This window comes from Lupinus angustifolius, chromosome LG16 (assembly GCF_001865875.1).
Source record: "Lupinus angustifolius cultivar Tanjil chromosome LG16, LupAngTanjil_v1.0, whole genome shotgun sequence".
Taxonomy (NCBI): domain Eukaryota; kingdom Viridiplantae; phylum Streptophyta; class Magnoliopsida; order Fabales; family Fabaceae; genus Lupinus; species Lupinus angustifolius.
The window spans coordinates 1,603,781-1,626,662 of NC_032024.1; the positions used below are offsets into that span (position 1 = coordinate 1,603,781).

General features: G+C 34.7%; 2 protein-coding genes across 3 annotated transcripts; one reads left to right on the forward strand and one right to left on the reverse strand.

Moving 5' to 3' along the window:
* On the forward strand, window positions 1,651–3,923 carry LOC109329573 (DNA-directed RNA polymerases II, IV and V subunit 9A). Its single transcript, XM_019563264.1, has 4 exons — window positions 1,651–1,766; window positions 1,853–1,928; window positions 2,450–2,608; window positions 3,761–3,923. The coding sequence occupies exons 1-4, from the start codon at window positions 1,738–1,740 to the stop codon at window positions 3,839–3,841; spliced, it is 345 nt and encodes a 114-aa protein (XP_019418809.1). The 5' UTR covers window positions 1,651–1,737; the 3' UTR covers window positions 3,842–3,923.
* Window positions 4,753–22,172, reverse strand: LOC109329568 (PH-interacting protein). 2 transcript variants are annotated; one of them, XM_019563256.1, is made up of 25 exons: window positions 21,908–22,172; window positions 21,632–21,701; window positions 19,821–20,168; window positions 19,425–19,579; window positions 19,021–19,260; window positions 17,118–17,227; window positions 16,937–17,014; window positions 16,716–16,822; window positions 15,916–16,010; window positions 15,722–15,837; window positions 14,767–14,870; window positions 14,612–14,689; window positions 14,381–14,459; window positions 14,050–14,218; window positions 12,798–12,868; window positions 12,201–12,281; window positions 12,047–12,117; window positions 11,397–11,493; window positions 11,259–11,318; window positions 9,300–9,354; window positions 8,778–9,178; window positions 6,840–8,693; window positions 5,574–6,146; window positions 5,298–5,356; window positions 4,753–5,219 (listed from the first exon to the last, which is right to left on the reverse strand). In XM_019563256.1, exons 3-25 carry the CDS (start codon window positions 20,162–20,164, stop codon window positions 5,024–5,026), a joined length of 5,193 nt encoding a protein of 1,730 aa, XP_019418801.1. In that variant the 5' UTR covers window positions 20,165–20,168; window positions 21,632–21,701; window positions 21,908–22,172; the 3' UTR covers window positions 4,753–5,023. The 2 variants fall into 2 exon arrangements, with proteins under 2 accessions (XP_019418801.1, XP_019418802.1); XM_019563257.1 differs by lacking the exon at window positions 21,632–21,701.

Here is a 22,882-nt window from a genome sequence, read left to right on the forward strand (position 1 = left end):
ATTCTTTGGCTGTTCAAGAAATCATTCTCAATACAGTTGCTCAAGGTCATGAAAATCATAGCTCAATTCTACAGCCAAAGAGTGTGATGAATTGCATGGATATAGATAAAACTACAAGTACTATAATACCTGTATGGGTAATGGTACAAGGTGCAAAAATATTCTAAAAACTAGGATATGGATATAGCAAGATCTATAATAATATAGAAATATAGAGTCATAAACCATAAAGCAGTTAAATCATATGGTAAATAAAATTTACATAATGTTCAAACTACAAGGTTTGGAGAGAAAAAAACCAGATGGAGCATGTTCACATCATAATCCAGAAACCCATCTGGGTAATCCTGGCTTGGGAATAACCAGCTTATTTTGTGGATCATTGTCTCTAGTACCTCCAACAAATGGTCTGAAACCAAAACAAGTATATCAATGCTTTAAATTACAAGCAAAAGGGCATAGAATTCCTTCTACCCTACATGTTTTTTGTGTAGAGTTGTACCTTATGATGAGTTTAAGATACACAGACACAAATACCATGCTGTGTCTAGCTATATTTACATGATCCTATAAAAAAACTATGCCAAATTCACATATAAATATATCAAACTTGCCTTAAATATTCAAGACATATGACAACAAATTGGCCATTTATAATCTTTCCAATTGAAGATCCAAGTCCATGCAAACTAGATTATAGTTTATCTTGCCATCCAAATCGTACTTCTCAAGTGCATTAACACCTTCATTGCTGTAGCAGACAATTGCAAACATAAATAAGAGTTACTGTGTAGGTAAGTAATAGCTTAAAAAACTAGAGCATGTTATTCGTTAAAGATTCAAACTAGTACTAATGTGTTTTATACATTATAGTATTATACTTTTAAAATTTTATACAATATGTACATTATACTAATCGATAATCGATAAAGATGTGAACCATAGGATTAGATGAACTAAGTAAAATGAAAAAGTGTTACAGGTGTCTCTGTGATAAAAACTAATTACTAAGTTTGAGAGAATTACCATGAGTCTATAAGATAATAGACTTCCTATATACGTATGAAAATGTTACGTTAGATGATAGATATACTAGACAAGATATACCCAAAAATAAATACATTAGGGAGAAATTAGAGTAACTCATGTTATAGAATAGTTAATAGAATCATGCACATTATGTGCTTTGGACATAGTGGAGTAAATTGGTAGAAGTTCTCTAAAGATAATAGATCAAATTAAGGTTAGTCCAATTCCTAAAGGAAGAATGAGATCAAGAAAAAAAACTATATAAAAAATGATAAGACTTATACAAATATATTTCGTTATTGAATATGATTTATGATAAAACATTATCGCATATTTCATTTCAACCTCACATTTTGGAACTTAGTTGTTTGTATTGTGCAAACAATCATACATTACATGAAATCAATTTAGTTTTGCTAATTGAAATACATATGTATACCAAAATAAAATTTGATTAAGTTTTGAAATTGATATATAATTCAATATTTGAAAGAGTAATTACTCTAGTTCATTCTTAAGAGTTACAATTCAAATATTTAAAATTGTGGACTAGAATGAAAGCAAAATGGTATTTTAGTAATTATCGATTAGAATAAAATTAGGAAACATTTATATTGAAAAAACACATTTTTGAAGAAGTGAAGAGTGAAGAAACCGCGAAAGGAGTAAAGAGAGAAAGAGGCAGCATCCAAACTTGAAGAAGCAACAATGAGTGCCATGAAATTTTGCCGCGAATGGTTCTTTTTTCTCATTAATTTTATTTGATTTTCGTTTTTTTTATAATAATTGTTATGGCTTTTGTTAATTGATTTCTGGTTTTCAGTAACAACATTCTATACCCTAAAGAAGACAGAGACCAAAAGGTTCTTCTTTTCGCTTGCCGCAACTGTGATCACCAGGTTTTGTTTTTTCCCTTTTATTACTTCCTTAAGCACAATAAATTATTATCGATCTGATACAAAGCAACTATTTTTTCACACCCCAAATGAAATTGTGTTGATTGAATCATAGAAAGGAACTTTTTTTGTTTTTGGGTATAGAATTATTAAGGATGGTATGTCTGGTTTATGCTTTTGCTATAGCAAGTTGTTGCCTTTGGTTTTTGTTATGTATAATTTTTTTAGTATGACTTTGAATGTGACTGTAACCACTTGAGTTTTAATGCCATGAGCGTAGTTGGATCATTTATCATCGATACTTCAAAATGGTTGTCGTGCCGATATTGATATGATGATACTTATTATTGTATTGGATACTTTGATACTTTTTCTAATATGTTTTTTGTCTATATATCTTCCAATTATTTTATGTTTTTTTTTCGTGTCGGTATATATGTATTTGTATCATATCAGTGCTTCTTAGGTTGGAAATGAGGGATATGGCGGTTTGATTACATAATTACTGTTGTTGTGTCCTACAGGAGGTTGCTGATAATAACTGTGTCTATAGAAACGAGATACATCACTCTGTTGGAGAGCGAACTCAGGTGTTGCAGGATGTAGCTGCCGATCCAACACTTCCTCGTACCAAGGCTGTTCGCTGCACTCAATGTAATCATGGAGAGGCTGTCTTCTTCCAGGTATAAATGAATTCCTTATTTCATCTCCATCTACAAGTACAACCGCTTTTATTTTAATTTTTTGAATCGTCAAGTTAATGGGAATAGAGGTCATCTTGTGTGAAGGTTGGGGCATGTCATGGCCCTCATGATTTTCATGCTCATATGTAGAAAGTTTAGTTCCACATTTAATGGATATTCATCTTTTGTGTGTTATGGACTATGGAAAGATGGGATGGTAAAATCATAAGGATCATAAACTTATTTTGAGGATATAGTCATATAAGTACAAATATTGACTTAGTAGCATTAGTACCAATTTTTCAACTTTGCCCCTCTTAATTGTGAATAAGTGAATTGCAGAAGGCAAACAACAAAGAATGTTTTTTTCGCTTTTAAGGGAATAATGCCCATTGCCCTCTGCAACTCAAATCTTAGCCTGAATGATATAGATTATAAATATGTTAAAGCCTTCACAATTTGATTTGTTGAAGTGTATAAGTATTATGCTTTGTGCTACTTAAGTATATCAAATCCCAACATGAACTGTTATACAGTGATGACATGTGTTGTTGTCTAGATCATTCATAGTTTTTTATATCATCTTGTTTTGGTTCAATAGCATTCATAAATTGGAGTGTAGGCAACTCAATTTTAAAATGAAAATTAAGCTTGAATAAGTTTAATTTATTCAGCTTGGCTTGTCGTAGTCAATTTTTTTTGTTGGAAAAATGTTGCTGTGACCAGAAAATGCAGTACTGTTATCATTTTCTGTGACCCCAAAGATATCTTCTTCTCACGATAGGAAATAGAGGAGGTTTTTCTTTTGGTTCAAAAGTTTTATTGATTTGAATAAATTACTTATTTTCTTTCTTCTTCAAATGCTAAATTCCTTCCTTAACTAATCCCATACAAGCACCAAAAAAGGGGTTACCTACATGTAACACTTAAACCATTAAACTATAAAACATTTCTCTGTGTACAAAAAGTAATGCAGCTAAGAAGTTTCAACATAACTTTTTGAGTATGAAATATTCTTCTATTTGGAATAGCATTGAAGAACTTATGCCCAGTTCTTCATTTCCCTTTTGATTGTACATTTTGGCAAAACTTCAAACAGCATATTCAGAAACTGTATACTTATTGATACTCTGAATTGTTTAATGTATGCAGGCAACAGCCAGAGGGGAAGAAGGAATGACACTTTTCTTTGTTTGCTGCAACCCAAACTGTGGACACCGATGGAGAGACTGAGATTCGTGCCTCGGCTATAATCCGGGTGCAATATTCGGGAGATCCGACATATTTTGTCATCCACTATTGGTTAGAAAGAGAGAGGATTAATTGGTTAGAAAGAGAGAGGATTCTGTAGTTATATAAAACTTGGTTGACATGAGGGCAATCATACTGAAATAGTTTTGCTGGCTGTTTAGTTTAACTGCAGTTTCTGATCAAATGATTAAGTACTTGATGAACAATCCTTGGATGTCAGTGCTGATAAATTGTATGGATGTGCCTGAATCCCAAGTTCTCAACTTCGACAAAAAAAAAAGCTTTGTATGAAGCCAAGTTCATTGAAACTATAATATTGACAGTGTAGTTGTGCATGTTGAACTAAATTTAAAATAATTTGTAGTAATAATCTTGATCAAATGCTTACAAAAAATGTTCAAATTGCAATAATGGAGTGAAGTATTCTAGCAGATTAAAGTTTTTGTTTCCATTTCATGTGGGCCTCTCTATGATATCACAGAAGAATATTTAATTTAACACTATAATATGGCTGGGAGGAAAAAAGATATGAAAATGTAATGTGAAACGTATTTCATATTTTTTTAAAAATCCAATGTTACTATTTGCGTTTGTTTCCATAACAGTTTCTCTATATGGATAATTAAATTGTATATGAAAAAAATAGATTTTTTATTAAAGATTCACAAAATGGGGAGAAATCAATTGAATTTGATCTCATAAAAAACTTTACCAGCTGAGCATTTAAAGATGCTTTTGTTGATTAATGGCAATAAATATTAAATGGTGCATTCTAAACTTTATATTTCATTTCTTTCATGCACTATTCTGAATTTCTGATCAAGAGTTTAGTTCAGGATAATTAATCAGAACTAAACTATTTATGCATTACTATACCCCATCAAGGACCAGAATTTCTGAATGAAAAATTTGCATTTGCTATCAATACGGTGTCTCTGTACAGCAATGAATGTAGCTGAGGAAATTTCCCACAGCAAATTGCTACTATATCCTGATATTCCTATTTCTACTTCCATATCATAATTCAAATTTCATTAAACATGAAAAAGCACATCCAATAGTACAATTAAAAAAAATCTATCCACAAAAATTATGAGGGAAAAATAACCAGATGGGTTGGTTTGGCCTCAATACTAGCCCATGTCCCAAGAAAGCTGATGAGAGCTATGAAGATGATAATGTCCGTGTGAACCATTCTGATAGGTGTTTGATTTTTGCTATCAGCTTTGCATCTTTTTCAAGAAAAGAGGTGGCATTAGACAGTAGAACTTTCACATCAAGCTTCAGTGCCTCAAAACTACGGTAGTAATTGTTCTCCAACCTTGACTCTATCAGATCAATAGATACAGGAACAGGAAACCTGCAAATTTACCAGAAATCTTCTTAAGTAAATGCTCATATACTACTACATGGTTCCACTTTAAAATGGGCTATATACCTGTTTGTAAATGTTGATTTACTTGAAATTTTCTTCAATTCATGAACCCCGTAACGATCCTGAAGATCAATAACATTCACAAAAGTCAAAAAATCTAGTGGGATACGGGGAGGGTAGATAGTTTGTGCAACATTACCCCACAAATGGAGAATGGATTTCCAGGATTCGACCCCCTGACCTTCAATCACTGGGCGAGCAGTAACCTCAACATTGTGCCAAGGTTCACCCGATTACAAAAAATCAAAACTCTACACAATAAAATTTTTAAACCGATACCTGAACTGTGTTGCCAGACTCCTGTAATTTGGTGAGAGCAGACAGCAGTTTATGTCTTCTATTATCATCGATGTGAGGCTGTTCCCACTGAGTATCAGCATCAAAAAGCTCCCAAGGACTATGTAACTGCGTTTCAGCAAGGTCACTCTTGTACTGAATAGTGTACCTTTCCCATGGACTCTCTGGAAATTCTGAAGACTTGGCTTTTTCATTCAGAATTCGACCATCCCACCAACTACCAGAGGAATCATCCTCATTTTTCCACCAAACCTTGCATTTATCTCGGCGTGTCCAATTTCTTTGCATAGCAGCATCAAATCTAGTTCTTTCAACAAGAAAATCTGGGAAGCTAGTCAAATCTGGTAGAGTCAATTTAAAACATTTGCCTGCAACAGTTGAATCAGGGTCTACAAACTGAAGGGTCATTTTGCAGCAGCTATCACCAGACCCTGGAACATGAGAGTACTCGATGCTTTCGACTATACAGTATTCTACAGCTCTTACATGCCCCTTAAGTGATATCCAAGGCCCTGATTCTCTTTTACGGCTATAATCTAAATACTCCTGATGCCCCTGAAACATAGACATTTTCATAGGTAAACAACTTCTATAATAACAACAATCAAATCCTTTTCATACCAAGGGGTTGGCTACATGGATCAATAGCATCACTGTGTTCAATCAAAAACCAACTCCTTCATCTATAGATTTCTATACAAGCAAATAATAGTTATGAAAAATAAAAAAAGGAGGTCCAATACACGAGACTCCCACCTGATGGAATATGGGGAGGGTAAATGTATGCAGCATTACCCTCAAAACTGAAGAGGTTGTTTATAGGATTTAAACTCATGAGCTTCAGATCACAGGGCAAACAACCTTACTGTTGCGTCGAGGCTTACTCTCGTGGCCTCAACTATTAGAAATAATAATTAAAGAAACTTATTTAGACAATGAAAGATAACACTTTTTTTTTAAAAAGAACACAAAGGGAAAGAAGGATAAGAGGCCCTCCTTAAAATAGAAGAAAAGATAAGGAAAAGAACACGGAACAAAAAACCATTTAGCAATGCTGTCTAAACTCTCATCATATCTGCAAGGGATACTCCTTTAAAAAGACCACGTCTTATCCAATCCTTAAGATCAACACAAATAAAATAAAATAAAACACCTGCAGATGCAAAAGTTAAAAGTATACTCAAAGGTTCCATAAAAAAGAATACTATGGAAGCAATAAGTGTATCTCTTTATTCTCTTATGACTAACCTGTCTTAAATATACAACTTCATCACCCAGTTGTGGAATATATCTGCATCCTTCTTCTTGTGTTGATAACAGCAACCATGATCCTTTATTAGCTGACTGTAGAGATTTCCTTTTATTTACAGGACTAGTTTCACAAATATTATAACTAGACTTCCGGCTCCTAGTGGACCTCAAACCGACATTTAATTTTGAACTAGAGCCCCTTCCCTCTTCTGTGAGATGCCCTCGATTTTTAGAAACACTCCGCAGACTTTTATCCTTACAATATTCATGGCCTTGCTGCACTTGGAGATTATTTTGCTCATCATTTGGGTCACAAGTGGTTGGTTCAACCTCCAAGGATCCATTAGTATGAACAGCCTCATTTGTGCCATTAATGAAGTCCACTGCAGTGTTGCAATTACTGTTGCTCCCATTAGAAGTGGATTCTCCCAGGCCACTACTACCATCACCTAAATTAGCCACAGTCCTATGTGATCTTGTTCTTTTATATACAGTTTTAAACAGTCTATCACTACGTGGAGGTGGCTCAAGTGAATCATGTGAGGTACTATTTTGTCTAAACTGAGTATCTATTTCTTCAGATCCATTTTTTCCTGGACTAGATATTACTTTAGTATTGCTGCCATCCTCAACCACATCCGTACACTGTTTGTTCAAATTATTATTAGCATTACTGATAAATGCACTATTCTTAAGCATGGGAAACTTTGTTTCATGCTTGGCTGGACTTTCAGGATCCCTTGAACCCCTTTTAGACCTTAGCTTTGTTGAAACAGAAGGAAAACAAATATTTGGTTCGGTAAGTGGCTCAGCCTCACTATGGCTGACGGAAGCAGTAACTGTATCCTGATAAGTCATGCAAGCAAAAACTAATGATTCATCTTTATCCTTGCAATTGCTTGAAGCTGTGAGCTCTTTTCCATTCTCAGAAGGATTAGAAGACTCTATGGTAGTGCCAGCACAATTGTCATTGATTTCTGTCAAAATATCTACCTTATCGTCAACCTTTTGGATTTCTGATGGAGGGGTTGATGTACAGAAGTTTCTGTCATCTTTTTCATGCCCAGTACTAACATTTTCTTTTTCATCGAGATGGTTAGGATATTTTACAGAGTTGGGATCTGCTGCATCAGATGGCATAGCTTCTCCCATTCTGGGAGGTTTAGATGAACGAGCCCTGACCCCTCCCCATTTAATCTTCCCTAGTACGTTAACATACTTTTCTGTGTGGTCTAGTTCTACTTGATGAAATCTTTCAGTTGTTTGGTAACTTCCACTGCCAGAACAATACCCTGGATCCTTAAAACTTGATCTGTTCTTACTAAAATCACTAACTTCCTCAGCAGTTTTCGATGATGAGCTAACAAACTCAGCCTGGTCACAAAACAGATGTCTAGGTTTAGATGAATCACGAATTGGCAACTTGAAAACCAACTTCTTCCTGTTCATTGCATTCATAGGAGTCTCGGTTAACTCATGAGAGTTCATGTCCTCCGATTCATATAAAACTTCTTTTCCCTTTGAATTATTCAGTTGGTCAACATGTAAAGCTCTATCAGATTCATCACTGTCAATATTAGACTCTGGCAATGTTGATTCACTATCTGAAAAATCACCAACCAAACTATCTTCCTCTCCATCTGTTGGCGTACCAGTAATTTTTGAAAATAAATCTAGAGCATTGCGTGCAGCAGCTCTTTGAGGTCTGGAGGATTTTGATTTAGATCTCCTCCTTGAGGTTTTTTGGCCAACTTTTCCCTTCCTACTTCGACCACTGCTGAAATTGTTGCCATCACACTCATCCAAATTCCTCCTTTTCACACGTCTCCCAGAAGAAGTCATAATCTCATTCTGCAGAAAAGAAAACAGGACTAATTTAAACTAACTAGAGACAATAAGAAGTATTCAAACCATATTTTTTTTATGTATACTTACTTCACTCTTCTGCTTTTTCCTCTTTGACCTACGAGCACTATCCATATAAGTATCCTCCCCGTCACTATTATCTGTGCTGCACCCTGGATCATCAGAGGCATCGGAACTTGAACATTCTTGCTCACCCCTAGAAGAGCTGTCTTCAGTAACATTATATTCTGAATCTGCATCATCACTAAACACTTCGATTTCTGGCTCCCAATCCATGGCATTTATAAACTCTGGAAGGGGTTCTATAAGCACATCCAAGTCTTCCAGAGGAAGCATATGATAATCAGGGTCCAAGCTGAAGTCAGGACCAATAGCAAGTCTAAGTGATGATGGGCGCCACTCAAGGCCTAAAGCTCCTAATCGTCTTCGCTGAAATTCACTCTGATATGGTTCTGGGTAAGGAATCATTGCTGGAAGTTTTATCACATTAATGAACAATTTGTAAGTATATATGAGAGGAGTAAGAAACACATAAGAAATACAGTAAGGAAACTAATACATATAAAGGATAGATCCAAGAAAACAATTAACCTGAATCACAAAGCAAATCCTGCAGATTCCGTCGATACGGAATAATCTGAGTTTCCTGAATCAAAATTTAAAATGTCATGTCACTGTAGACAAAATATGCATTCAAAATAAACCCAACACAAAGAAAGCCACTTTAAACAAGGTTCACAAACCATTATACCTATGAATGTCTACATTTACAAATTTTAAGACATCAGAGGCAGTGGATGGTCTTGTCACAAAATTCATTGTCTGAAATTTTCAACATTAGGCGTTGTGATACTTATATTCCTTTATCTTACAATTGATCATATGCCAAGGAAAGATTATGTACCATAGTAAACATTTCTTCAAATGCATCATCATACCTAGTGGGACTAAGGCTTGATTGTTATTGTTGTTTTATTTCAAAATCATCGAAAATCTGACCAAACTGACTTGTCACCACATTTTCTATTTAAAATAGATAACATGGTTGAGAAGTTTTTTAAGACAAACAAGAAAAGGAGTATTGTTGTACATCATCTTTCAGTTGAGGTAAAAAGAAAATTTGGAAAATAGGGCTTAGGAATAAAAGGGGAAAGAAATGCTCAAAATATTAAGTTGATTTGTACTATTATGAATGATGATGTGATACAAAAGACATAACACTAACTTACATTTATATTAACATTAGACTCCTAACTGCTTAAGGAAACAAATCATAAAAGATAAGATAAAGTACTTTTGGTCCTAATAGATCTTCTAATATATCGTAAACTAATCTAAAATATAATCATGATAGTACGAGATATCCTCTCAATGTTCAAATATCTTGTAGATATTCTCCGAGAGATTATATAAGATATTGTGAGATAATTCATATATTATAGCAAAGAGAATAGGAATATGAATATAAAAAAGCCTCAAAATTACTAGGGGAGTCAATAGAACTAATTGTGCTGCGATTGCACTGTCACGTTGCATTTTTGTGGAGTGGCAAAGCCGCTATCCCATTCAGGGTTAAAAAACCGGTTTACTCACCCTCCCTCATTTTTCAGCAACTTCCTACTCCTTTGCGGAGATTTTAGAGATTCTTGTATCAGATCTGATTTAGGGTTAAATCCCATCCTCATTCAAACCTGAAGCTTCACCTTGTAACAGCCAACCATTTTCCCAGCCAAACATGATTGTTTTCCGGCAACCTAGTGACACTCAGGCAATCACACAACCTTGCCTAGGATATGGTGCCCTCTTTGTGGGTGATTAACTCCTTCACATGTCAATGGTGCTTCTCTGCTCAAATCTTTGCCCACTCTAGATTATTTGATTGTCATATTCTTAGTGTGACTTCGAACCAATCCCCTACTTTATGTTGCCATATGTTTTGTTCTGAGTTCTTAGAGAATTCTTAATTTGGGAGCCATTGCTGTATGCATTGTTTTCCTTATGCTCCTTTGCTTTTTATTAACTTATTAATTATCCAATACATTGATGGTCTATAGACTACGACCATAAACAACAATGACAAATATGTCATTCCCCCCAATCCAATTTTTTTTCTAAAAATAGATAACCAGTTAGTTGGCAGCAAAGTATTGGCAAAACTATTAGCCTGATCCTGCTGGTTATTGTGTTTTCAGTTTGGTCCTGTAACATTTTTTGTTACATTTTGGTCCTACCTACCAGATTTCTCCTTACAAGTCTCAATTCTCAACCAAAACTCACAATTTGGTATCATTGGGTTCAGAATGACATGAACCATTTACCATGAAAAAAATGGGTAGCTACAAAACTAATGGAAAAAACTTATAGGACTAATATGAAAACATTAAATAACTTACGGAACCTATTAGAAACAACAAATAAAGCTTATAGGACTAACTTGAAACAGAAAATAACTAGAAGACAAATATAGTAGATTCGCCCAAAAATAAAAAGATGTCCAAAGGACTTCATAGTTCATAATTGAAAAGAAAGCAAAACAAGAGAACGACTAACCTGGTCAAGTACATTACCATGGGTATCTTGAATGAGAGGTCGATAATCACCTAGAAAGAACTGTAAAATATTTGCAGACAACATTAGCGCCAAAGTTAAGCAAAGGAGAAAATAATAACAGGGTAGCAATATATGTACCTGATCATATTTGGCATCTTTCTGGGACTCACCTTGACCCGTGCTTAATGTATATAGCTGGCCAACATCATCTGAAAGTATAATTGATGTCCCATCCCTATGCCACAAAATAACATTTCAACAAAATAAAAAATTTAATTAGGTATTATACAAATGAATCTATGAAACAGTGGACAAAAAGTATCCCCATATTAATGCCCCATGTGTTTTTAAATATTAGATAGTAAGAACCGCAAGAACTTAAAATGTCTCTGTTTCCGACAAATAATGATGTCTTCACAGTCAAGGTTATTTAACTTTACTATAAAACAACAGTCAGGAATCAAGACCACGACATAGAATGACTCCAGCATCATCTTGCAATCTATATTGGATAAAGCAATAACTTCTACATGCCATTGATTTAAGAGGCAAAGGCACTTGACATCATGCAATTCAGAACATGGGCTTCTTGCAGTTTTAAATGTAACTTCACATCTAAATAAAGAATTCAATTTTAAGTTTCTACAGTGAATTGTAGTAATACAATGAGGCTCGGAATTCTATTATACTACAAAAATCAAAATGAGCCGTTTGGGGGGGAAACCAAATATGTCTACAAATTTTGGTGCACAATAATTTCTAAGCAAGCAAACTAATTTTATACTTACGCAGAAAACTTCCCATCAACCAACTTGAAACGAGATGTCTCATATATACGGACAGGAATGCCTTCCCATATCTGAAATCAGAAAATATTACTAACTGGTTCTAAAGAATAGGAAAGCAATCTAAACTGCGAAGTAAAAGTAATTGGTGACTCACATCCCACACAATAGTTCTTCCATCATACCCAGCACTCATAGCTATCCGGGGATTAAAAGGATGAACATCCAGAACATAAGTCTAAAAGCAGCAAAGAAATAAAGCATGTTAAACTAAACCCTTGACCTAAAATCAAAAGAACAAATTTAGCATATCAGAATTATGAAGTCTTTCTTTCTTCAACAATCGACTTAAAACCAAGAGAACAAACTTAGCATATCATCAGATAGAAAAGCAGTCAAGAAAACAACTGAAAAGTATGCAGGGATAAGTGATGAAATGGATCACAATCCATGATCCCACCTAAGTTGATCCACTGGATCACACTGTGTCATTGTGAATCATGAAACAAAAAGATCAATCCCTTAAAACGTTGCAACAACAACAACCAAGCCTTTATCTCACTAGGCGAGGTCGGCAAATGAATATAATATTATATTGGTCCTGGTGGGGCTCGAACCCACGACCTTCTAACCAAATGAATTAAGCATCGTCATAAAAAGTGATAGAATCATTACCTCGCATTGTTTTTTTAAAAACAGTAAAAATGGGATCAAAGAAGGGAGGTAAATTAAAAATGAAAAAGTAAACACTTACAGACTCAGTATGTCCAGTTAATGAGTGTACTAAGCTGCCATCAGACGCATTCCAAACACAGATTCTGCAATCTGCAAGAATATCCTTCTGTCAGATAAATAAAAGTCTATTACCTCCAAAGTGGAAATACTTATAAAATTGCTGCTCCATGATCATCGCACATGCACAAGATCGGCATGATAACAAATACATTGTATGAAACTATATGAGTAATCATAAGCAGTTTTCATTGCTTAGGCATTTTCATCATAATGGATAAATAGAGGCATGGCAAAAGCATTCTTAAATTGACAGTTTAACCTGTCAAAAGTTCTGATCCCCATGACAGAATATTTGACAAGTAAATATGAGAATCATTCTATAGATACTAAGACACTACATTCATTGTTCAGGATTACAGAAGCCCTCAAATATTATTCTATACGGTTATGCTACACAAACATTGTACACAAAGCCAATTAGAAACAGACACATATATCAGTATTTCTCATTATAAAATAAAAAACCACATAAATTTCTGCAAGAAATAGTTGTTTTACATTTACAAATAATTATGACAGTCTTAATTCGTTTCAGTATACACAAGTTTGTGTAGACTAATTCTATAAAAGAATTTCTCCTCAAATATACCACAAGATTCAGGAACACCTATTGTTAGCCAATGCCATCCAACCCAACTATTTCCAGAGTGAAAGGTCTAAAGACATTTTTATAAAATAGAATAATAAAACTAAAGATTTCTTTTACTTGAGGATTACATTCAGAGCAAGCAGAAGACACAGTCATCAAATTCTTTAAGTAGAAGATAGAGGGGGAGAGAGAGAGAGAGAGAGAATCTTCTGAATCATGTGCCATAAAGCTTTTATATCTTATTCTCATCAGACCTCCTAAAACTCAAAACCAGATTGTGGATTCCAAGACACATCACTACTCCTAAATCAACCAGAACAGTCAAGAGGGTTTCTGGGGTAAGACAGAAACAATCTGTGGCAATTACACTATTATCTTATAATGGCCTTCCACCTCTGTAATTTCAGGAGTAAAAGTGCCCATATATGTGACATTTTGTAGTCTGTTACAGTCAAATACTTGCTAATAATAAAAATCATATCAAATAGTAACTTATACATGAAGATAAAAAAAATGGCCACAAGAAGATAAGAGGACCCATCAGAAGGAAAGCAGAAACAATAGATAAAGCAAGAAAAAACGTAAAGAGAGGAGCAAGATAGGAGAAACAAAACCAACATACCCATAATAGCTGCAAGGACAAACCGGTTGTCTAGGCTCCAAACAATCATATTTACACCACGTGGGGTTGGTAAAATTCTCTGACGGGGACCACCTCTCTGAGGTTGAGGAGGCATAGGTGGAGGTGGAACTCTCAGATGATAGGCCCGTGTCCAGCGTCCACCTTTTCCCTAAATGAAATAAATTTAAAAAATTAAAATATAAATCAGCATTTGTTGTCCAATAACAGAAGTAATATTATACAGCTTGAATAGTAAAGTAGGCAAAGATTTCTCACTATCTTCCAGTAAAAAAGCATTTGTAGCAAGAAAGTATATTCGTTGAAGACTTACATGTGACCTGCGAGATTTAGGAATCCATATAATAGCACTCCCATCACGAGAGCAGGTAACAATATTGTCATGATTCAACCTGGAAGTAAATATACCAGCTGAGAAATATTAGCAGAAGCACTGAGAACTGGGCATAGAACATTTTTGTTGTAGAAGAGAAGGGGAAGAGGAGGAAGTGAGGGGTAAGATCAATCAAGACACTACTTCTAATTCTCGAAGAAACACACATACCAGGAATTCTTAAATTTGGGAATATTTTCCTCCTTCCAAGTTTCTGCCGTGGAAAATCTTGGTGGTACACCACATCCACTGCAAAATATGAACCGACCACCATCAGCATGCAAAAATTACATGTATAGAAATTACAGCATACAGAACATACTAACCTAAATTGCACATAATTAACATCATTTTCATGCCCAGATAGCACATCAATCTCATGATTTGGTTGGTCAGTATCATTCACACTTAGTTTACAAGCAATCCAGACCTGCAAAACCTTTAGGTTAGCTAAAAATTTTGTGCAGCAGAAAATCCATTTGAACAAATTTAGTGGATGTTTGGTTTTAATTTTCTTTTTTTTGGATAAAAGAACAGACACACACATATAGAGAGAGAGAGTGATAGAAAGAATAGTACAGTAGAAGGAGGATAAGAAATCTTCGAGAAGATGAGAAAAAAACTAAGCCCAGAATACAAAGAGATACCAGGAAAAACTTAGAAGCAAAAACATGCAATAAAACATGCCAATCTCTTTTCAAATCACAAAAAGAAACCCTCAAATTTTACACTCAAAAGAGCTTTTCAACCAAAATCTCTCTCAAGTATTTGATTTTAAGCTTGGGATAATCTTAATAACTAAAAAGGAGAAAACCCTCAAACTATTTTCAGGGTAAGTATAGGGGCCCTGAAGTGTTAGATAGCCAATTGGATACATTCTTAGCATTGGAAGCAATGCTAAAATTGCTAGTGATCATGTCAAGGTGATCAGAAAATGCCAAACCAGTAATAGATAATAGTGAAGAAATTCATCAACTGACAGGAGGTGACAATTAATTGATACAATAATAATGTGACCAGGATCAACTAGCAGTAGCACTAATCAACACAAAGTGGTTGTGACTTGAGATTTTTACTTAAAAAGGGGTCTATCTTCTGCCTATAGAGGTTATATTCTCAGACTGTCACAACACACATACTAGAATATCAGAAGGGGAAGAACTAAAATGTTAAAGAGATTATTATTCTCTAAAAAGCATATAAAACCTGCATTTACCTTCAATATTAAAGAATACAAAATATATTATTGCATGTCTGCTAAGTATAAGTAAGCACTAATACCCTGGCAAGATTGTCAGAGCTACCCGTGACAAAGACAGTTCCATTAGCATTAAATGCACAGCAAAAGATCTGATGGCTCTGTGGCAAAGTGCTTGTAGAGGGGCCACTGCTTTTCCCTAAAGCCAAATGATGTTCCAAGTTAGTTCCTTTCACCAAGGAGTCACTCAATCATAGTTCATAAGGAATCAACTAACCAATTACAGAATCTGAAGGCTTTGGAACAAATATTCTTGGAGTTGACTGGGTATACCTTGCATCCCATATCCTACAGGTTCCATCATCAGAGGAACTGAAAAGTATACAAAAACATCAAAGTTAATTTATAACAGAAAACCTGGAATGTCTAAGGGTATAGATCATCAACGGAAATTATGCCAGAAGGTTAAATGCATACAAAAACATGTACCTTGAAGCTGAAAAGGAATTTTCTTAGTGTCATAATCACATAACACAGCCTCACTTAAAAGTGTCAACAACAAGAAATTAAAGGGCATAATCACATAAAATATGCCTCACTTGAAATGCAGTCAATGCACCAAACCTACACTCGGATGATCATTCATAAACAAAAAGAAGGCACAGGTGAACTTCTGCTATAATAAGCCCCCTCCTCATATTTTCATTACAATATATTGCAGGATTAAAGTAAAAGGAAAAATAACATGGATTAATCAAATTACTTTTTACAGAGTTACAAATATAAATGCATGCAATTATAGGTGGGCGAACATAGTTAAAAAAACTGTCAATCTCATAGTCAAAGAAGACTACCATGTCATATTCAATATACTATGTACATTTACATGATAGTCCAGAATACCAACTGTCAACTTAAAACACACCTCACAATTAAAGTGATACCTTCAAATTTATTGAGCATATTTGTAACATAGAATAAAATATTGCAGTTGATGACATGCACCCACATTGCCAGGCCCATGTATACGACTATATTATAAACTCATTTTCTTTCATCATAGAACAGAAGACTTACGATAAAAGCTGGTATGCGGCACTAGGTCTGGGGCTAAATGCCATGGCTGTAACAGCTCCAGTATGTCCCCGCAAAACTGATATTGGTAAGCCATCTGGCAAGCGCCACTACAAAAGTCAAGTAGTCAAACATAAAGTACACACTGAAAAAACCAAGGGAGAAAGGAGAGAGGAAAACAAAAGAAAAATAAAGAAACTTGACTTAGTCATATGAAAGCTTACAACTCGAATAACACAGTCGTTGGATGCAGATGCAACTAAAGCATTGTTTGAACTGACAGCCAAGTCCGTGATGTCACCCTATCAAATATAGCATATATTCAATCTAATTGTCCACAAATATTAAAGCAATGCAAATCCAGAAAACCCAAGAAATCGTATTTACAGTACAAAACAGACTCACATCATGTCCGCGGCAACTAGCCAAACAATATGCAGTTTCCATTGACCAAATTTTTACAAGTCGATCATCTGAACCAGTAATCACATATCTCCCTGACCGATCAAATATAGCTGCAGTACACATGTAAAATTAAACTCAGTTGCATGACCAAGAAGTAGCCAGCCTCCACAAGCACAGAAGAATCCAAGAAAGCAGCAAAGGAAACAATATCCACAGTAAGACCTAAGGCAGAAAAAATTAAATTTATCTTGGGAAGGTACAGCAAAAGAGTTCACTGACAATATCCAACATATTTGGAAGAAACAAATATTTGTGTTCTGCTAACTCAAAGCAGTTTGTGGTTCACTTTATAAGGAGGCCCAGAGTTTTGTGGCACTAAGCATTTTATTCAGTTTTCTGTTGTATTTGGTTGAAGCATTAGGCTTGCACCATTGAGAAGGTCTCTTTGCCCCTAAATTGCAATGTGATAGAATTGTGCTTATGGCTTCTCTTTGCTGTAGTTACCATTTCTGATATCCAGAGAGACTGGACACTTTTACTTCAGACTAAGATTGCCTAAGTTCATTGTGGTTTCTTGTCTCTTTTACTTTCGAGAATGTTTTATCCTCCCCCAATTGTACTTTTCCCTTTTTAATAAAATTAAATTCTATTAATATAAAAGTAATCTAAAGCTTTAGTGGAAAAGAAGAGGGGGTAGAAGGTATTCTTGGCTTCTAAATACAGATAGGGAGTTGACAACTCATGATTGAGCATCTGGTCATAGAACCCTTACAAAGGTTTTCTCAAATAAAATACTTAGAAGTAAGGATAAAATACAACAACAATCAAGCCTTAATCTCACTAGGTGTGGTTCGCTATATGGATGGAACAACGCCATAATGCTCTTATCATAAATCAAGTTCACTCACAAAGCATGGATATATAATCTTTCCTAACCGCTTCTTCAATGGTTTTTCTTGGCATTCCCCTTCCTCTAGAAATTGGATCAACCTCCATTTGATCTAGTCTCCTTATTAGAGCTTCTAACAGTCTCTTCCACACATGCTTAAACCACCTAAGTTGTGATTCTACCATCTTATCTCAATAGGAAATGTTTCAACTTTCTCCCTAATGCATTCATTTATAATCATGTCTTATCTAGTGTGTCCACTCATCCAATATTCATTCTCATATAACATTGTGGTACGCATAGTTGTGAAGTAAAACTTCTCCTTAAGCTTGAGTGGCATATTTCTATAATATATGACACCTGAAGCACTTCGTCATTTCATCCACCCAGCTTCAGTTCTATGCTTTACATCTTCATCAATTTCTACATTGTGTTATTTGATTGACTCAAGATACTTAAATCTAGTGATTTGTGGTATGGTATGATCTCCACTCTTTACCTCTACAACAAGATAGTCCGCCTAATGCTAAATTTACACTTCATATACTCTGTCTTACTTTGACTTGTATGAAAGTCATGTGTTTCTAAAGTTCCCTCCACATTTCACTATATCCAGGCGGCGATGCAACGGCTCTTGACCTTTCGACATTGTGCCTGGACAATACATCGCATTGCTTCTAGGCAACGACCTAGCATTAACAATATCACATCATTGATCTATATCATAGAAATTCGACAAAGTTTTATGATGGTTGTTGACTGCATAACAAAGTTTTCACCTTTTATCTGAACTTAAGAATGACTATAAATTTTCACCCATTAGAAAGAAGGTAATATACCTCCCCCACCATCACCAAACAAAAACATGTGTCAGCTACAACCATTGAAGGAAGTAAAACAGAAACAGGGTCATCTCATTTCCACAATTGTACTAGTAAATAGTAATACTAAGTTAAACAAAGCTCGGAATAATGAATATAGCCTAGAGTATTTCGTATATACAGAATAACCTACCACAATAGACAGCATTGCGGTGTCCTCTTAATCGCTTCATATTTTGCATCTTCTGTACCATGGTAGAAGGTTTTGCAATGGCATAGCATGCAGCACGTATAGATGGTGCACGATGGTGTCTAGGGAAACCACCCCCAATTTCCCTCAAATTAAGCCCATGAACCTGATTAGCTTTCAGATGAGGCCAGCGCATGTGAGCAGATGGTCGTTTGACCTCCCCGTTCATTTTATCCTTGTCATCTGTAACAGGGGGAATCAATTAAATACAGAAAAGGGCACTGTTAATATAGGCAAACTTTAGTTATTCCCTAATCAGTACATTGAAAATTCAGTATGAGAATTGTCAAAGCAATCTAAAGTGTTCAAAGTTGATAGTAATCAAATACCAAATAAATGACACATACCACATACAAGTGAAAATGAACCCGTCCCTAGAAGAGTAGGTACATCAGCTGCATTTGGAGCATTTCCACTACTCGTGCCCAGTGATGGGGAGGCCGTATTTAGTAACAACTGCTTTAAAAGCTTTACCAAGTGATCCTTTTCAACATGGGGGTACCTACGTAAGAATTATTTCCAAGTTCCAACATCAATGAAAATATCATAAACGACAACAGTTACGTACAAATTGTAGAATCCTCATTTGTTCACAAGTTACAGCATAAAACAGCAGCACTTAGGACACAACCAGATTACCATAAACTGTTAATACAACTAAAACAAGATTTCAAACATGAATGAGAAAATGGACCAGTAATAATATATATATCTAGATATATATAAATATATATTATAAATACCTCTCCACCAACATATTGTAACTTAGAGGCAATGATAGACCATCATCATCTTCATCTCCACTACGTACCCCACTCCTTGAATACCAAGCATGATACCTTCTAGGTAAAAGTTGATGTTCAAGAAGCTCATTCCATAACTGTACACGAGTCTTTCGACAAGGCCCAGCAGAAAGAAACTGCAAAATGAGAAAATAAACTTCCCTAAGGTCAACATCCATATCCGGGTCATGATTCTGAATTGCCATCTCTAGCTGAGGTTTCTCAGACACGTTCCTGGAAAAAGTCAGACGCTTTATTTTCACATTTGGTGCATCACCAGAAGGAACATATTTCTGCAAAGCCATATTCCTGTGAAGTGCCAAAGGAACAAATAAAGCACTACTCTTACAAAGTCACCCTCTACTTTGAAACGATAGCGATAATAAAAGTTTCCACACAACTATTGAGGAAATCATAAAGAACAACAAATGGCCGATGGCCAAGATTCTGATTTTGAATCCATTCATCAAGAAAGGATAATGACAAAACAAAACTAGCACCATCTTAGACCTTCCTATTTCCCTTGACTCCATCCTACACCCAAAAAACAAATGATATTTATTAATTACAACCCTTTCATCTCATCTCCAGCATTTTACCCTCACCCCAAAAAAATACTATTACACTCTTTTCAAATTTACCTCAGAGTTAAGCAATTGAAGACAAGGTATCACTAATGACGATTTAAAATCACCAGCTGTTTGTCTTAGAGATTAATAACATCTTAAATGGCATAGAAATAACATACCCCACCCCCACCCCCCACCCAAAAAAAAAGGTTACAGTATCCACCCAGCGAAATGACGATGATATTTTTGAAAATAGAAAGCAAAGTTCTAGCTTAAAGAAACATCTCAACATTGAATTTAGACTTTTGGTGATGGCATTGACGTGTTAAAGAAACAAGCACATATCAAAAAGTACAAGATGGTAATTTTGTCCCCTCTTTTCTATTACTTTTATTTCTCAGCTACAACTGGTTATAGTTTATAATCTGTCACCTGAAAGCAACAAATGTCCTTCAGAATATGTTATCTAACTCAGCTATTACAAAAATGAGTAAGAAAGTCGGCACTTTCAACAAAATAGCAGGTCATTTTTTCTCTTTGTTTTTCCTCATTTTTATTTTGGCCTACTAGTATAAGGCTCAATGGGTCCACAAAATAATGGGAAGGTAATTCTATGGCATCTCTTCAAGCTGTAAGTAAGTCGATGACAATATGAAGTAGAGATCCAAATTCACTATTTGGTTTCAGGGAGAAGAACCAGCTATAACTTTCGAATTAGACTTCCAATCTAGTATCCTAACATTGTCCACTCCTCATCTTATTCTATCTTCCCTATACTATATGTCTAACAAGTGGCAACACTTCAGCTGTATAACAGGTCGCCTCAATACTTCAACTAACATATAACCTAATCCTACAATTGAAAACAGCATTAACATCACCAAGTATGCAGTATTACGTCTAATCGACAGCACTCCTATAATAAAACATATTCACGCTCTTTTAACAACATAATCTAAGCATGGAACATGAAAAGATATATAAAAGAAAGGATCAGCAAACTGAAGCAACAACAATATTATCCATGTTCACATTCCAAAATCACTCAAACAAAACAAAAGAATACTAGCTGCGTCACGTGCAAATCAAAATAAACTGTCAATCCATATTCAAATTTCTCGCTCATGATCGACACACTAACAATCCAACAATCAATACACTCACATTCCATATAACATCAACAAAAGAATGTCAGATTAAAACCTTTATGAACGAGTGACAGATTCAAGCATAGAAGCAGTCTCCGCTCTCCAGCACTCCAAAACACATTCCTCTGCACCAATAAAAAAACAAACCCTAAATTCAATATTCCAAAGCTTCACAACCAAATAAACCAAACAAAACACGTTTATAAAACGGCAATACATGCACAAAAACAAACACCAATACCTAAAAAATAACTACAAAATTTTCAAAATCTAAAAACCAAAACCTAATAATGGAATTGAATATAAAAGAAGGTTATAGTTGCTTAAATACCTTAAATTTTGTGCATATAAAAATTTGAGAGAGCAATGGTGCTATGTTGAAGTAGGAATTGAGGGGGTGGTTGGAGTCGAGTGAGAATCACGCGCCGCAATGCGAATTGAATATAGATTCTCGGAGGGTACGATGGAAAGAAAAGAGAAGAAGAAAACGAAGTGAGGAAGAGAAATTGGATTCAATAAAACGATGCGTTTTGAACCTTTTGCCGCAGCGACCTCACTCTTCTAACCTCATCACCCTATTCTTAACAAATAATGAGGTTTTGTTTTTCGTACAACAAATAATAAGCTTAAGAAAATTAATAAATAAATCAGACAAATATAGATATTTTTGTCTTTTAATTTAATAAATAAAAATTATCATTTTGGTCTATTAATTTAATATATTTTTTATCATTTTTTTTAAATTAATAAATAAATAAGCCAAATATAGATATATTTTTTGTCTCTTAATTTAATAAATAAAAAAGTTATCATTTCATTCTCTTAATTTAATACATTTTATCATTTTTGTTCCTTTATCTTTTTTCTCATTATGGCCGCCTAACTTTATTTGTGTTACAATTTGGTTTAATATATTAACATAACATGACTATAATTAAATATATGATATAAGATATATAATAATGTGACGCTAATTGAAAGAGAGAAGTGATAATAAACTTAACTAGAAGACCAATGTGATAACTAAAACAAAGTTAAGAGAGTAAAATAAGACAAATTCTTTTTACACAATTCTTATTCTCTCTTTTTTTATTCTTCTTCTCACAACTTGATATCACATAGTCATGGCCAATGCCAACACTAATACTATTGTAACTTCTTCTCATGCATTTTCATCAATGTTGTTTCTGAATGCTACACTACTTCAAAAGATTTTGGCATAACTCAATCTTTCTCTTCCAACAATTAAATTCACTGAAAGAAATTCTGATTTGATAACATTTCATGAAAGTGATTCTCATCTCCA

Excerpts from the sequence above, each read along its gene's own strand:
- LOC109329573 (XM_019563264.1), top strand. The coding sequence starts at position 1,738 with ATGAGTGCCATGAAATTTTGCCGCGAATG. Across the intron at positions 1,767-1,852 it reads ATGAAATTTTGCCGCGAATG|TAACAACATTCTATACCCTA; the intron begins GTTCTTTTTTCT and ends TCTGGTTTTCAG. Across the intron at positions 2,609-3,760 it reads GAGAGGCTGTCTTCTTCCAG|GCAACAGCCAGAGGGGAAGA; the intron begins GTATAAATGAAT and ends TAATGTATGCAG.
- LOC109329568 (XM_019563257.1), bottom strand. The coding sequence starts at position 20,164 with ATGGCTTTGCAGAAATATGTTCCTTCTGGTGATGCACCAAATGTGAAA. Across the intron at positions 19,261-19,424 it reads TTCATTTTCACTTGTATGTG|ATGACAAGGATAAAATGAAC; the intron begins GTATGTGTCATT and ends CCCCTGTTACAG. Across the intron at positions 14,460-14,611 it reads CCCAAATTTAAGAATTCCTG|GTTGAATCATGACAATATTG; the intron begins GTATGTGTGTTT and ends ATTTACTTCCAG.